Below are 16,883 nucleotides of genomic sequence, written 5' to 3' on the forward strand. Positions count from 1 at the left end.
CAGCACCAGTTCCGTTTGAGTTAATGCACCTCACCTTACTGAGGAGCAGAGCTCTTCTTGCATCTAGCATCACCAAGTAATTACAGAAGAACATTTTCTTGGCAGAGGCAGCCAGTGCTGAACCCCCTCTGCCAAAAGGAAATTGCTCGCTTACTAATACAGGACTTAGTCTTCAATGCTGTATTTAAACAGACAACAATCTGACTTTATATGTCTGACCACTGCGCCTCCCAAAGCTTACTCCTGGATTTATGGCCTTGCTCTTGACTGCTCTGGTTAACAAACTGCTCAAAGGTCTCCTCACACAAGAGCTATACCTTAGTGCAAGCCAGATCTCCTCACACAAGCTCTACACTTTACAGCCCGTCAGCGGTGTGTAGCAGCAGAGAGATCAAGGAAAAAGGCAGGTTTTATTCCTGAAAAACAAATGGTTCGCACAGTGGATTAAAAAAACTCACATGAAACGTGCCAACTGAGACAGGAAAAAATCTCGTTGAATGTAAAGCATTGTCTTGTGTTTTCACTATGCAAAAACAGTCACTGTGCTGTCAATTTACACAAAGCTTTCAGCCACACAGATACATGCTGAGCATCTGTACTCAAGATACGTGCCTGGTACCTTCTACCTGTGCAGTGCTTCTGACCTCTGAAGTGTCTCCATGTAAGGGACTGGAAAACCCGTAGATAGTAAAAGCACCCTGTTAAAAACTCACTGCCTTCACCGTAAATATATTAATTGACTTGGACTGGTGCAAACGCTCCCGCTATACATGCTGGGCTTCCATTCAGTAAAAATTAAACACAACCCTTACAATTAATAGAAGAGGTGATCTCTTTGCTTTCTTTCCAACCCCACTCACGCCGGCTTATTAGTGGATAATAAAAAATCACCCCGGACAGTGACAAGCGCTGTGCCAGCGGTCCTCCCTCCTCGACGCCCCTGGGGACCCTCTCTGCTCCCTTCACCCCGCGGTGCTGTCCCCGCACGCCTGTCGCCTGCGCCCGCTCCCAGCCCGGCCCTCCCGGGACCCCGCACGGCTCCCTCGGGGGCGGCCCCGCCGTGAGGGCGGGCGCTGCCGCCGCCGCTCGCCCTGCCCGCCGAGCGAGGAGAAGCCCCTCACCTCCCCTCCGGTCCCCGGGGAGGGGGCTGCTATCACGTGTGCTTCCTCCCCCATCTCTCGCTCTCTCTCTCCCTCCTCCTCCTCCCCCCCCGCGGCGGCGGCGGCGGCGGCAGCAGCAGCCTCTCGGCTCCGCTCCCTTTGTTGCAGGCGGAGCGGCGGCGCTGCCGGGCGCCGCGCACAAAGGAGCGCGGCCGGGGCGAGGCGGCACCTCCGCTGGGCGGACGGGCGCGGACGGAGCGCGGCCGCGGCGGGGGACAGCCCTGCCCGCGCCCCGGCGGCGGCGGCGGCGGCGGCAGCAGCGGGTCCGTGCGGCCGCTGCGGCGGGGATGCTGAAGGTGCGCTCCGGCGCGGCGGAGAAAGGAGGGTCCCGCCCGGGCGGCGCCGCGGGCTCCGGTTGATGCTGCGGGCCTGCCGCCGCCATCCCGCTGCTCCTCGGCCGCCCCTCGCCATGCTGGGAGAGAGCCCGGCCGCCGCCCGGCCGCTGCTGCGGGCGGGACCCCCGCTGGCGCTCTGCTACACCTCGGCCCTCCTGGTGCTCGCCCTCTCCGCGCTGCCCGCCGGCCGCGCCTCTCATCCCTTGCCCGGCTCCGAGTGCCAGGGCGGCGGCAAGGGGAAAGGCATCAACTGCTCAGGTAATGCCCCGCCGGCTCCCGCCCCGCGCCCACCCCTGCGGGCAGCCCGCGCGTGCACGTGGAGGGAGGGCTGAGCGCGGCCCCCCTGCTCCGCCCGGCCCGGCCCGGCCCGGCCCGCCGTGCCGCTGCGGGCGGCGGAAAACAAAGGAGCGGCGCCCACCCCGGCCCCGGGGGCGGCTCCCCGGCTCCCCGGCCGGCCGGGAGATGCCCCTCTGCGGGGTGCGGGGAGCCCCCGCTCCGAGGTCTCCCCGCCGAGGGGAAGGGCTTTACCGCCGCCTCTCGGCTTTTGTTGCTCCCGCTGCTGTCTCCCCCCGCCGCGGGGCCGGCAGGTGCGCGCCGGCCGCCCCGGGGCTGCCCGCATCCCGCCCCCTCCTCCGCCGTCCTGCCCTGCCGCTGCCCCGGGCCCGTCCTGCCGCTAGCAGGGGGTGCGAGCCGGGTGGCAGCCGGGAGAGCAGCCCTGATGGCTCACACGGGCTGTTTCTTGGGTCTCACTCTTGCTGTGAGCAGCCCAGCCACGGGGTAGCCTCTCCGCCCGTCTGTCTGCCGGCTGTCGTAGAGATTCACTCTGGGTGAGGTGTAGGCAGCAAAATACCCCGCGATGTGCTCAGAATAAGCTTTCTTGTGTTTTTGCCTGCTTTGATTGAATGACATACATAATATACATAATTATGTGCTGGTATTGTGGGGTTGCAATGTGGTTTGTCATGACAGCAGCACGTTTTCTTAGATCTTGAGGGATATGATGGTTTTGAAGTAGAACAAAGTAAATACATACAATATAAAGTTTACAGGTTTTTAGAAAGATTTGTTTGTCTTCTAAAACTACTATGTAGAAAAGGGAATTTATTTTTTTTCTCTGAAAAAATGGCTGTGGATGCCTCCTCCTGCCTTTTAAAATGATAGGTTTATTGCACTGCACGGATCGCCAGCGAGAGCTGTACAAAGTGCCTTCTCCAAGGTGATGAAGGTTTCTCGCCCTGTGCGCGGAGCCCCCCCCCAGCTCCCATTGTCTTCAGCGGGATTGGAAGGCAATTTACACATTGGAAGGAACTCTCGGTGCCTTCCAGGGTAAGGTCCCCAAACTGTACCAGAGATTTCAAGAAATGAGTGAACGGAAGAGTGATCTTCCTGCCAATTACATTTTACAATACGGATAATGCTGCTAAAGCAGGCTATCAAATTCGCAGACCAGCAAACTGTGGCAAAATGGTCTTGCAATACAATAAATCTGCTACACATTCTTGAAATGCTCCTCTTCATTTTACCCATTAGATATACACTGTGTTACTGTGTGACAGTACCACAATGCTACTGTTTTGCTGCTGCCGCCTGACTTTTCGTTCTGTTTGTATGAATATGATGGTTATTTTTAAAGAGAGGTTAATAGGTTAATGTGTCACTGGCGTTAGTGGCTTACCCATCAGAGACATATGGGTCATTAGACCATGGCATGAGCATAAATCAGTGAGATTAAATATGGAAGGCTGCTGAAATGTATGAGGAAGTTTCTAAGATGATGTGGAACACGGATATCATTATTTCGAAACAGTCACAGAAAGGGGGCTTTCCAGCCTGGAATTAGAAGACCGTGTGCTATATTGAAGGCATTCAGCCTGATTTGGTTCTACTAAAAATAGGCACAAGCAAATGTATGTGCTATATACATACTTGTGGCAGGCACTCTTTTGAGGGTAACTCCAAAAATATGGAAGGAAAATTTTGTTTTAAATGCAGTAGTCAGATTCTACTGTGTGTTAACTGTTTCATGCAAAATGGCAGGGTTTCAGTGCTCAACTTTATTTTGAAAGAACTAACATCAACACACCATATCTGGGTCAGATTTTCCCCTCACTTACCTCTGCACGGCTTCATTAACTTTTACTGAAGGAGCTACTCCCTGAAAAAGATGAGTATCCTGTATTTACACGTGGGACCAGATGTTGGCATTAGCACCCTTCTCAGTGGACTGCTACAATGTACATTGCTGTTTATACGGAAAGTTCAACTTGAGAACATTACTACTACTTCTTCAAATTACTGAACTCTCTAAATTGCTTTCCATATGCAAAGAAGCAAAATGCTTCTCCTTTCTTCTGCTGTTTTGCAAGTTTAATATGTGCATCAGTTTGACCTGCTGCCCTAACAGGTTTTTTGCACTTCTTGAGATGTTCCTGGGCTGGTAGTATTTTATCATTGTTAGAGTATATAGATACCTTTATTTATTTGTTATTTATTTTCAGAAATGCTGAAGCCCTCTCCTTTATTGCTACAGAATATGCTGCTTAAGAAAGAGTTTGCTGTAACAAAAGAACATTACAAGGTGGAGGACACAGGCAGACAACAAGAACATTAAGACGGCTTTTTCAGCCTTGATTCTGCTCCTTTGGCACATGCATTGCAGCTTGGCCTTTTGTTGAATTATGATATAATTGCATCATGCCTGGCCAAAGGAAGAACATTTGATAAAGTGATTAGAGCAGGAAACACAGAATTAAGACGTATCTGGAGTTAATTGACAATGTGGACTTGTGCGTGTTTGTTCATCTGTCAATCCATACTTTGCTAAGCTAATGAAATAAAATAACCCCATTTTACCCAGAATAGGGTATAAACAAAATAGGTATTTCTTTCTGGAGAAGACAGTCCTAGGCTGGTGTTTTAGAGATGTATTATTCCCAGTGCTACCTGTAGTCTTCTTCCCTAACATTCCTGATACTCCCTGCCTGTCCATGTGCTGGTGGTGTGATTCTGGGCTCGGGCTCTGGGGTAGCTGTGTCCTTATAAGGAGCTGTGAACTACAGGGGGTTATTTGGCATCCCATGTGTGAAGGTAAGCACAAGGTGTAGTTCCTTCCTGAGCTCCTAATGCGAGGGTGCTCTCTGGAGACACAAACTGTGCGTGGGCATCGCCAGTTGCAGTGTTAGCCTGGCTGAATCTCTGGTGTGAGATGTGCTCCGGTCACCTGTGGAGCCACAGGGGTTGCAGCTGGATCATAGCTGACCAAATGCTGCAGATGTGGATGGAAGGTACACAGACTCAATGAGAGACACTGCCCAGTGCACGGTGTGGGTGTGTGCACCCAGGGTTTTAATTAACAGGGATATGCTTGTGTTGTGAGCCTTTCAGTGTGCTGTTCTCTCATGTGATAAAATGGACTTGCTAGGGATGATTCCATGCACCATCTATGGGTCTCACAGACTGTGTGCTGCCCCTGCTTTTCGTAAGATCTCTCTGAGTGAACCGAGTAAAAATAAAGTTTTTTCAAGACAGCTTATTGAGGACTGAATGAGCAAGATGGGATCCTGTTTAAATGTGAATATGGTGCATTTGTTTCCATTACTTTCTTAGATGCCTTCATGTCTGTCCTCCAGATCCTGTAGCGGGAATCCCCCAGGCTGACTATTGATGGACACCTATTATGGTGCTGTTGTAGCTGTTTTTCCTCAGGAGAAGATGAGGTCTAAATTTACTCCTATGTGGTATATCTACTCTTGAGGTAAAGCCTTAAGATAATTAGTGAGTTGGCCAAAATAAGTTTTACGTGCACTATTTCTCACTCCAAACTATTGTGTTGTCTGAAGCTCGGATCCAGGCTGTCCCTGCTGTAAGAAGGGAGAGTGAACACAAGCATGTAGCTCCCTTGGCCCAGTCCATGTGGCAGATGTGACCATGGATTTTGGAGGATATAAACCTCAGGCACTGCTGGTCTCTGGAGCTCAGCCGTGGTTTCTGCCTGGGCTCAGTGGGGGCTCTGTGAACCAGAATGAGATGTGGCCTCAAGACTGGCTTTCATCTGTGCTTATCAGCTAGAACAGACATATCCTTTGTGCTTTTTGCTCAAATTAAGTGGATGAGGGGTTTTGTTTGCTATATAATTCTAAGTTACACAGGGCAAAACCAATTTGTGCTAAAGATATGCAGCCATGTTGGTGAGAACATTTAAGAGCAAGGGATGTAAGAGAGATACAGGTTCAGGTAAATTATCGTATTTTAGGAATTACATGTTTTTTGTGTTTGCATAGTTCCACTTGATCTGAAATGGTAGACGGAATAATTGGTTATTTTATCTAAGATACTGTGAGTGATGTTCCTGTAAATGAATTATAACAGTCAAGCCAAATAAAATGTGATATGTGTTTGTGCCAATTGAACTTCTGAAGTAAATGATCTAAACTCAGTCACGTTACATGTCACTTTGAGAAACTATCATAAGGCATGAATATAAATCAACTACATATAAAAAGTAAAAGCAATTATTAAAAAGAGAAATTAAAACTCGGACAGTAGCATGCATATATTTGTTTCCCTTTAGTGTAATTGCCTAGACATGAAATGTCCTTGCAATACAGATTCTTATGCTGATTAAAGAGCCAAAAGGTAATTAAAGTAGAATTGAAAGTGTCAGAATAGCAGAAAATCATCTTGTAACAGGTGTCACTCCATCATTGTCACTAGTGGGAACCAGTAGTGTGATGGAGCAATTGAGGCTTGACTGAGGGAATTGGATTGAATCCAATTTCTTTATTGGTTTTTTGAAAAGAAGAAAAAAGAAGCTGTGTTTGTTGTGGAAAACACTGCTAAGGAAGCATTCTTCCTGTACCAAGATCTCTTGGATAATTCCTATTAAGGGAAAAAAAAGAAGTCTGGTCCTTTTCTTCCTGTTGATGTAGGGATAAATATTTTATATCTTGCCTGTTTTCTTCTGGAGTTGACAGTAGACTGGATAAAGGGGAGAGTTGGTACTTACTTGGACTAGGAAAAAAAAGAAGCTGTAGCCAAGAACTTTGGATAGAGAAGTACAAATGCAGGGAATCTGACTGATATTGACAGGAGTCTGTACCCTCTTCCTGGAAAGAGATCATTCCATTCCACCATTGATCCATCAGCTGAAAGCACTTGCGCCTTTTCCAGCCTGTGGTCAGACTTTGGGGAGTGTCCCCAAAGCAGACAGTGGCAAAGCAGACAGTTCCCAGGATAACAGTAGCTGTAACATTTGTGGAAGGAAGAATGCTGAACATCAGGGATGTTGAAAAAGGATCTTTTCTTCTGACTCGAGACTCCTGCAGGTCCTCCTCACTGAGTGCTCACAGGTGCTGTGGAACAGGAGTGGAGATAGGGCACATGTTGGTATTACTGAGGTGGAAGCCTGTCTTTTTCTAAACTGACTGTAGTGCTCTGCAGAACTGAAGACCAAGGATATTCTTCGTAGAAGTACTCTAAAAAAATGCTGTATCCCAAAAATAGCTTTAGATAATAAGAAAATGATAATTAAATACTATGCTGGAAACTAAACAGTCCCCTCTAATTGCTGTAGTTTTTTCCTAGATCATCTTGAAATTCTTACAATTTAGAAATATAGAGCAATAGAGGAAGAAAAAGAGAGAGTGTGGGGAGTGGAGGAGTGGAGCTGTATTTTGTGGAACTCCTAAGTGTGTAAGGAAGAGCTTTTTTCACTAAATCAGTTGATAATAAGTTTTTTGAAACCATTTCTTGGTCTTCTTTGTATGATATTTTTCTCCTACAAAAGGATAAGAAGTTACAGAAAAAATCTGATTAGGAGTAAGCTCAGCAGTCAAAACTGTGATCTGATGAAATTAAAGTTTCCTGGAGAACCTGAAATCTGTTTATTTGTCTTGATGAGCTACAATGGGTCTTTGGTTCTAATTTAGTTCACAGATGGCTTCAGGGGGATGTGAAAGCAGAATTATTTAATCTTGTATTATTAGGACAGTATCTAGTGGTGCCATTAGTTGCCATTAGGTATCTAGGATTTATGACTCATATGTTTTACTATTTGTTTATTTTAAAGGAGAAAAAATTCAGGGTCTTTTTTTTCTCTTCAAGACTCTTTCCAGGGAACTTCTGTGTTCTGTGGAGCAAGCTGCCAGTGAAAGCCTTTGCTACAAGAGTACCTGAAAGACTTCAGTTCTCCCTGACCTGGTTACATCCCCAGGCCTGGCTGGCTGGGAGCTGGTAGACAGATCAGGCTCTGCATGCATTTGCATATCTATTGATGTGAATTTCTCCATTTAAGAGAGCAATTTAATGTTACACTGATATCAGTGTTCAATTTCTTTTACGTTGGTCTAAAACTGCCTCACTGGTCATAGTGTGGTTTGTGAGGAGGCAGTGTTTGACTAGCAAATCGGGATTTATTTTAGGATAATTTAAATTCTCATTACAGTAGACAATTTGTAAGGACTGAAAAGGCAGGACTTTTCTGATAATAGATTATGTGTTACAGAAACAACATTTAAAGGATCTGGTTTGGAATAAAATTAAACCCCTGTAATACCTCTCTTTTGATTTCGTATTATAAAAATAAATTGAGTTGCAGTTACAGTCTTGAAACACCCACATTATGTAACTATGTTCAAGCTGGCAGGATCCTCATGCATGGTTCAAAAAGAGTGTTAATTAAGGCCAGCAGGAAAACACGTAGAAATTAAAGGGAAGAAAATCTGGAACAAGACAAAACTGTCAGTAATTTTTCTGAAGTCATCTGACTTTTATTGGTAGGTGCTGGGTCTTCTCCACCTTTTCCCATCAGGCTGAGACCTCGGTGTGCTCCTATGTATCTTAAATAGGAGCAAAACTCTCTGTACTTTTGTAAGATGCATAGACAGAGAGAGCAGCCAAGGAAAAGAACAGGTATAATGTCCGCAAACAGACAAAAGGGTGTTCAGGACGTGAAATGGTTCTTCTAAGGTCTTGTCTGGAGGCCAAAACCTCCCGAAATCTGGCTCTGCCTGGCTGCAAAGCTGTAGGCAGCCTCATTCCAGTTGCCTGGCTTGCTGGCAGTCAACAGCCGTGTTCCTGTAGGAAAGGCCCTGGGGCATCTCCTGTGCCTACCATGAGTCTCATGGGATCCATGTGGAAGCAGATGGGGTGAATGGGGGCAGTCAGGCAAGCCAGAGAGTTGGAACTGTGCAAACTCTGGTTAATCTGCCCTTGATCACCACAGTGTGTTCGAGGGAACACAAAATGCACGCCTTTAGGGGCTCCAACTGCTTTATCCCAGATTCAGCCCTGACTGTTCCTACCCAGCTTCAAGGGTCTGACACACGTTAGGGTTCATCTGACCAAAAAATGCTGCTTTAGGAAGTGTTTTAACCAGTCTTGGTTATTAACCAATGAGAGCTGTGCAGGTGGTGAGAGAAGAAGGAACACAGCCCTCCATGAAAACGTGCTTCACATCTGCTGCTCTGTGGCTATAGAAAACCTCCTGTAAACACACATATTTCAGCCGTGGGTGACAAAGTGTCCTGTTGCTTAAGCCTGAAGTGTATGGAGGAGTTTGTTGTACCTCACAAGAGATTTACTTGCTTTCTTTCCTATTCACAGACACTTCACATATGAGTACAAAGAATGAGTGTTTGGATAAACATCATTTGCAGAAGTGGCTCTATTTTCTCTGAAATTTTGAACTGAACAAGATTCTTAGCCAGAGCAACACAAAAGCTTGAGAGACGGGATAGTTAAAGGTGTTCGTGCATGTGCCAAAAGTGTACAGAATAGTCTAGGCATTCAAAATGAATGAGTGCTTTTGAAAATTCAAGTTTTAATCCTTAAGGATGTCCATAAAACACAAGAACAAGTTATAAAATCTTTAGCTAGTTGGTATAGACAGCTAAAACAGAGTTTTCAACAGGTATTTCCATCAAAAATTTGATAAAAAATTGTGGCTGGATAGCAGTTTGTTGCTTTAGAAATTCAGGGAAGCATTGATCTAATGAAATGTTTACATTTTGCTAATTAGTATTGACTCTGATTGTGTGCTGCCTCTGCCTGATCCCTCTGGGAGAGGCAGAGGTCAGTGTGTTGTGCCAAATGGGTTCTCCCGAGCAGCAAAGAACAGCAAAAGATCCTCAGACTAAAGAAAGGGGTGTCCTGTCCCCTCCCCGAGTGACATTGCCACGTGCAGTGGGCAGATGAATGGTTCTTTTCCTGAAGCACCACCTCTCTCCCAGAGCTTTTTCTTCATCCTTCACCTCTCCCAGGATTTTGCAGAGACAATTCTGTGAGGCAGAGTTCTTTCATGCTGTCTTGATTGGAAGTATAATTTTATGGAAGTATCATTTCAAGGTTATAAATGTGAAAATAAAGCAGGCAGGCTCCTGTTGAGGTTATAGAATTGTTTTCTCATATAAAACATGGGGTTGGGAAGGCAATTTATTTCATTGTATTTCTACTCTGTTTTAACTGCAAGGGATGTCCTTTTCCGCACTTTTGCAGGTATTTACATCTACAAAGGATGTCCTTGTGAAAACAGTTAAATGTGTTTGTAATGTGCAAAATATGGTTCTGTGCTGTAAGAAATACTCTTTTTCATGTGAGAAGCAAGTGGCTATGGTAGGGATGAAACAAAAATTTTGGCAAAAAACCATAAAGAACAGATACCTTTCTTTTTTTTGTTTTTCCTGCTCTTTGTTAAAACCTGTGTCTGCAATATGGAACCGTTATCCAGGTGAGAGAACACAATCTCCACATTTGCAAGTGATATTCATGCTGCTGACTGAACAAACAAAGAGAATCACTGGAACCAGGCTCCGAATTTGAGTGTTTTGGGTGATTTATCTACCAGATGGTAAATGCAGTCCAATGTAAAAAATTAGTCTGGGAGCAGGGAATCAATCATTCAGCACACTGATCAGCAAAGGGATTTGGGTGTTATAGCAGAAAAATTAATGAGCTGGCAATCCACTGCAGAGCAGCATTAAAACAAAAGATACTACACTATAATAAAAGAGTCTTCATCCAGAAGACAAAGAGATAAACATCCTGCTTTGTTAGACACTTGATAAACGTAATCTAAAGTGGTGTATTATATACCAAGCCCCCTATATTAGTCAAACATAATGACCCAAAAATTCAGTATCAAAATCTGGAGATCAGAGTTAATTTGGAAAAGTGAAGCTTTTCACTGCTTTCACAGTGCTTTCCCAAATACATAGGTTTTTCTGTCACAGGAGTTACTTACTAGTATTCTGTATTATAGTAATAGATATTTCTGTTCTATTTAGAGTCATCCTACAGTGCATTCAGAATTACTTAATGAAAGATTATAAGATACCAATACTAGCTTTATGACATAATTACATCTTTCTTTAAAAGTCTTGAAAATGTGTCCCTAGCCTCTTTCAGTTACTCAGACTACAGGAAATCAGAATAGTTTTACCACCAAAAGCTCTTCATTAGTTTTCTCTGATTTTCCTTGTGAAGCATTGAGTCTCTATGTAGAAAAGACTAAGAAAAGGTGGCTTCTATGCTCATTTTCCACTTTTAAGATGTTTCCTTTGGGTTTTGAATTTTTTTTTTTTTAAATGTAAGGATTAGGTGCAGGATAGACTGTTTGGGGAATGCCATGATGTTCAGGCTGCTTCTGTAGGGAGGAGGGGCAGCAGCAAGGTCTGGCCATGCTGGTAGAAAATCCATCTTTTGGTCCCCTCTCCACCCTAAGGGATCAATGCATTTCTGTGACTGCAGGTAACTGAAAGAAATAGGTTGTAACCTGTCTCTTTTCTACTGTGGAAAGCAACCAGAATCTGCTGTTATGTGTCCTCTGTGAGAAAATTCTTTTATTTCTGAAAAGAGTCAATGAGATCAGAGACCTTTGTGCCATATTGTTCTCCGATTTTGGCATTTTGTTATTTGGTTTGTTTTTTTCTTTCCTTGGGAGTGAGGATTGGTAGGTTGATAAACACCTAACAAAGCATATAACAAAAATCTCATGTTGATCATGCAAATATAATATCCAAATTGTCTTTCATTTTCTTAGTATTTCTTAGTATTTCTCCATGAATAACTTATTTTAAAAGATTTTTACAAACAGGGGAAGGGAACCGATGGTCTGACTTCCTAAGCAGTAGAGCAAAGCCCACTACCTAAGGATTTTTTCCAGAATTACTAACCACTGATTAAAATCAACGGGAGCCCCCAGATCATGGTCTTTGTGAAAATCACATTTCCCTTTGTTCAGAGTAAGGAGTAAGAACCTGTAAATTTTAGTCTCATACAGCTCTACAGATTGGAGCTGATGATATTCCATCGGCTTGCATCCAGAGCTGTACCAAAGTCATGGGCTCAACTGCTTACATTTCTCCAAGCTACATGGACATGTTTGTATCCAGTTCAACCTGGGTTTACTCATGAACTGTACCTCAGTCAGTGTTTGTGTACTCCAGGACTGAATTGTCCTTTTATTCCATTTCAGAGGTGTGGGTGTGAGACAAAAGGCAGAATTCAGTCATGTGCATGTTTACCTTTAAGCTTGTTATGTTTTGAAGTTTTTTTCCTCCTGCTATATTTATATGAAGATTTGTGCTGGCTGAATTTTTTTCTGCCATTTTGGGTGTGCTGTTACAGACAGCTGACTGAGGCTGTGAAGTGAGTGAGTCTGTGGCCCTGCATTCACAGAAAACACAGATTAAATTCAGATTAGCAGCGACACAAGGTCTCCCAGTGCCCTAGCAGTGAGAGGGTGCAGAGCAGGGGTGATAATGTGTCTGGTGCCCCTCCTCAGCCCATCCCCCTGGCCTGACTGGCCGTGCCTGGGGGAGGACGAGGTTCTGCTCCTTGTTCACTTGGCCAGCTGTCCGAACACCTGGCAAAGTCGAGATGTCCTTTTGCAGGCAAGGGCGGAATGACAGCAACAAGGCAAAGTTCCTTGGTTCTCTGCTGCCCACCGGGTAGTGGCGGCTAATTTACAGCAATTAGGAGGTGTCCCTCAAGACCTGTGAGCTGACCCCAGGCAGATTTTGGCAGTGGCCCTGGGAGGACAACCCGTGAGCTCTCTAATCCAGCATTACATTTGCCGCAGGAATCCCCAGCTGGCAGCCGTGAATAATTTCCACCTGCTTCAAACTCTGGAAGTGGTGTGATGGGAAGAGGGAGAGATGGATGAATATGTTGAAAAAAGAGGTGGCCTTCTGTCTGTCCCTTAGAAGAGGCTTGTTTCTGGCTCTGAAATGCTGAGTGTCACAGGTCCACTCAGGTCCAGTGGCTTTGTCCAGCTTGCTGCTGCAGAGATGCCATCAGCTCCAACCTAGCTGGAGTTCCACCAGTTCTCCACAAACCCAGTGGCTCTTCCAGCCCTGTGCCAGCCATCGTTGCCAGAGGTGATGAAACAGGACAGCATTCCTTGCTCTGAGAAATCCATGCTGTAACCTGACTACAAACTCTCATCTCCTGAAAATCCTTTCCAGACTGGCAAAGGGGCTTAGCCGGAGCTCCGGGAATTGTGTTTTTCCTGGCGTTTCAGTATGGATAAACGAGCAGGCAGAGAGGAATTATTAGCTATAGATTTATCTGACAAGAATGCATACAGGAGAAAAATGTTATTTCAGTAAGCTGAGCAATGATTTGGTTTTTTGAAGCGTAATAGAGTTGTTAAAGTTTGCAAGGAAGGGAGCTGGCTGCTCAGGTTCTTCCTGGCTTCTGTAACTTACTGGAATTACCAGAACTCATTAAGAAACCTAAATGATCAACCAGGGGCTTGTTTGTTTGTTTTCTCCCTGTGACTTTTATGTGGCTGGTTATTTTGTTTCTTTTCCAGTGGTTTTCTGACTGTTTAATTACAGTTTTCAAAACTATACCTAAATAGCATAGTGTATGGGTGTTCAGAGGAGGGAGTTTCTGCAAACCTAATTATGCTCCAGCACCATTCATACTGCTAATGTTTCAGGGATATTATCCAGGAGTTAATTTATTTCCTTTTACTGTATACAAAATAGGAATCTAATATTATTTTACAAAAGCTTGTGTATTGTGAGAATGCACCACAATGATTTTTTACTTTATAGATCTGCTAAAGGATTTTTAATGAGAGTGAAGCGCAAGAGGAAACATAGGTTTTCATATTAATTTGGAAACTATGAGATCTAACTGTTACATTTTAATCTCTTACATGGAGAGTACCCTCTTGTTGGAATTAACTTCTATTTAGTATTCTAAAAATGAAAAGGTACTTAGTTCTTTGAAATCAGTAACCACTTAAGATGTTATTATAAATTCTGGATTTTGATATAGACTGGCAGGATCTATGGTACATTTCCCTTTAAGTAAGTTTTGAAGTGTATTCCTGTTATTTTTTTTTTAATGTCTGTAGGTTTAGAACATGCAGTGTCAGCACTAAATTCTTTCAGACCACCAATAACTACAACAGCCTTTAATTTTTTTTTTTTTGTTTGATAACTCATGTTTAGGCAAGCCAGTGTTTCATTTCCTATATGTAGTAAAGTTCTGCAACTTGCAAATAGCTATTTCTTTCTGTTCCTGTGAATAGAACATTCCCACAAAAGAGCTGTCATCTATGCTGGCTGTCATGCTGACAGTGTGTCATCCCCATGGCTGGGGGAGATCTGCCGTGGTATCAGGCCTCTTTGGTCACTGTTTCTGCACTCAGACCTATGACCCATTTCTTTTTGATTGATCCCACCATACACTATTTTCTTAACTCTGTTTTACCAATGGAATTAAAAACCTGGTTTAGAAATATATTAAAGAGAAGATATATTAGGAACATTATTGTAAACATTCTTACAATAATTTTGCTCTTGAAATTTCTGTATTCAGGAATTTCTGTATTCAGAAATTTCCCACCTTGGCAATATGATCAGTAACTTTTTTGTACATGCTTTGAAACACCTCTAAAAATTAAACATGGGCCATATTAATGTGAAAACTACTTACACTTTTTTTTTTGGTGTTAGTTAGACTTTAGGTCTGGGTGAAATCTTGGATTTTTGAGAAATAGAGGATATGGATACTTGGATATTTTAAATAGAACTTGATATATTCAATGAACAGCTTCCACTGCTGTGAATTATTGCATCCCTGCTTGAATTGCTTTGAGGGAAAAAAAGCATCCAGACAATGAGAAATGCCCAATTAGTGAACATGTCTGGAAAATCTGATTTCAGAAACTTGTCTAGCATTGCACAAGAACATAAAAATTACATTTGCTCAAATAACATTAATTCATGAATCTTCTTGTTTCTGAGCTCTTGATTTGCGCTTTTAATATGGCTTTGCTTAACACAAGTTTCTTCAGGAAATAAGAAAAGAGAACAAATCTCCCCACTAACAACTAAGGAAAACACAGACATTTCTAAGGATGGACTGATTTTTAAGTGTCTGTAAGAAAAGCTAAGACCATTATATCCTGGCAGAGACCTCTTACTTGAATTAATGGCATAGTGGGTACCACTGGAAGTAGTTCTCTATCAACCAGCCACCTGAAAAGCAGACATGGAATTTTTTCACATATTTATCAGAAAGAAAAGACCTAGCAACCCTGGGCTGTCTCTTCAGGCCTAGGATCCCATGTTTTCCAGTGGCTGTCTTTTATCCATCCTTGCCTCTTCCACTCTGTGATCCCTCTCCTCTGGCATTCCTGTGGTCTTTCCACAATGCTGTACCTGCCAGGTCTCTTTCCTTCACAGCCAATTCTCAGCTTTGTACTCGGACTGTTTTCTGCTCTTGGGCAAGGAGACCACTGAGACCATATGAATGTGACAAGTAGGACAGATATACAAGTTTGCCAGCACAGATTTTGAAAATGCTGAAGCCAGAGCTCACCTGGGACATCATTAAAAAAGGGTGCATGAAAGGTGGAGCCTGTGACCAGTTTTGCTGGTGGCACATAACAGATAAACCTCTTACAGCAGCTTAACACCTCAGGTGGATTGGATGTTTTTTCACATAGCAGAATAAAATGGTGTGAGCCTGGCAACTCATACCTCCTTCACTGCACTGTGTGTCTCAGCTCCTGAATGCAAACCTGCTCAAACACAATAATACAATAGCTACAATTTAGTCACTTAAAGAAAACCCAAACAACTGAACAAAACACTGTGAGTGCCCCAGCTTCGTTCTTAAAAACTACACAGCTGGAAGTTTTCTATGAAAACGATGAGACTGCACACCATGAACAACTTAAAACTTGATCTTATGATGGAAAATGTTATACACCATTAACTAAAAATACAGTTCCCAGCTCTGTGTATTATTGCAGCTTTAACATTAGAAAGTTGCATTAAAATCAAAGAGCTCCACGTTTGCTTGAGCTGTTCAGAAGTTAGAAAATAACAACATTTTGAAGTGTCAAACTCATTTTCTCCAGTAAGTCAAATATCCTTGTTTTCATGGGTATGTTTCTGAGATTCTTTTACAACTTATCCTACAGAAGCTCTGTACAGCTTTTTTTTCTCAGGGTCAGTAAGACTGTCTTATTTCTTGCTGTAAAAGGGAAAATAATAGAAGTGAAACAAGTATTTATTCTATGTATCTTAGAAGCATCAACTGAATAATCTCATTAGATGACACTGGAAAGACTTTGCAGAGCAGAAACGGAAAATTGTACTTTAGTTTTGGGGAGCGGATTCGACTTGATTTTTGAATGTGACAGAAATCCCCCTTCAAAGAATGCTTTTATGAGAGAGAGTATTAGAAATTGACCTTGCCAAGGGTTTCACCTATTTCAGCCTTCAATGCACCCTGCTCTCAACTGGCTTTTTAGCACCAGCTAAAAAGCAGAGAACCCTAGTGCAGCAAATAGTGTGTATTTTTTGAATTAGTGTGATTTCTTGGTTCTTAGTGTCACCATCCAAGGAGCTGTTCAAGAAATAACTGGACATGGCACTTAGTACCAAGCTCTAGTTGACAAGCTGGAGATTGGACAAAGACTGGGCTTGATGACCTTGGAGGCCTTTTCCAACCCAAATGATTCTGTGATTTTGTGATTCTGTGACAAGTACCAGATGTGACAGGACCATGAAGTGGAGAGCAGGAAGGGATTGCAAGGAGATAGGAGTCCTTGTCCCTGTTGGTACCAGCAAGCTGCCTGCAAACTGTACCTTTGCTCCACCTGGAGAACGTCCTGGAGCAGGAATTCCAATGCTTCACTGCCCAGCTGGTGGGGCAGCATGAACTCCAGAGGTCAATCAAATAGGAGGATAAAACCTTTAGAAACTTTTTTTTACCTCTGCATTTTACATAAGGATTAACTTTTGAGTGGGTTCTTGGTATTTCCCCATGAACTCATACCCCTTAGTGAAATTTGAATGTCTCCCTAGCTTGGACAGACCTCATTACAGACATAAATATGTCTTATGCCACAGATTTTCATCAC

The 16,883-nt window shown here is 43.7% G+C and overlaps 1 protein-coding gene across 2 annotated transcripts in view; it reads left to right on the plus strand.

Annotated features, from left to right (window-relative positions):
- The first annotated feature begins 1,094 nt into the window (after nucleotides 1-1,094).
- TMEFF1 (transmembrane protein with EGF like and two follistatin like domains 1) overlaps nucleotides 1,095-16,883 on the plus strand; it is a 114,372-nt gene continuing 98,583 nt past the window's right edge. The window contains exon 1 of one of the 2 annotated variants that reach the window (XM_030943990.1): nucleotides 1,095-1,753. In XM_030943990.1, coding sequence (XP_030799850.1) covers nucleotides 1,519-1,753 — 235 coding nt within the window. In that variant the 5' untranslated portion in view covers nucleotides 1,095-1,518. The remainder of the gene's footprint in view (nucleotides 1,754-16,883) is intronic. The other variant, XM_030943989.1, reaches the window with a different exon arrangement.

Source organism: Camarhynchus parvulus, chromosome 2, assembly GCF_901933205.1.
Source record: "Camarhynchus parvulus chromosome 2, STF_HiC, whole genome shotgun sequence".
NCBI classification, from domain to species: Eukaryota; Metazoa; Chordata; class Aves; order Passeriformes; family Thraupidae; genus Camarhynchus; species Camarhynchus parvulus.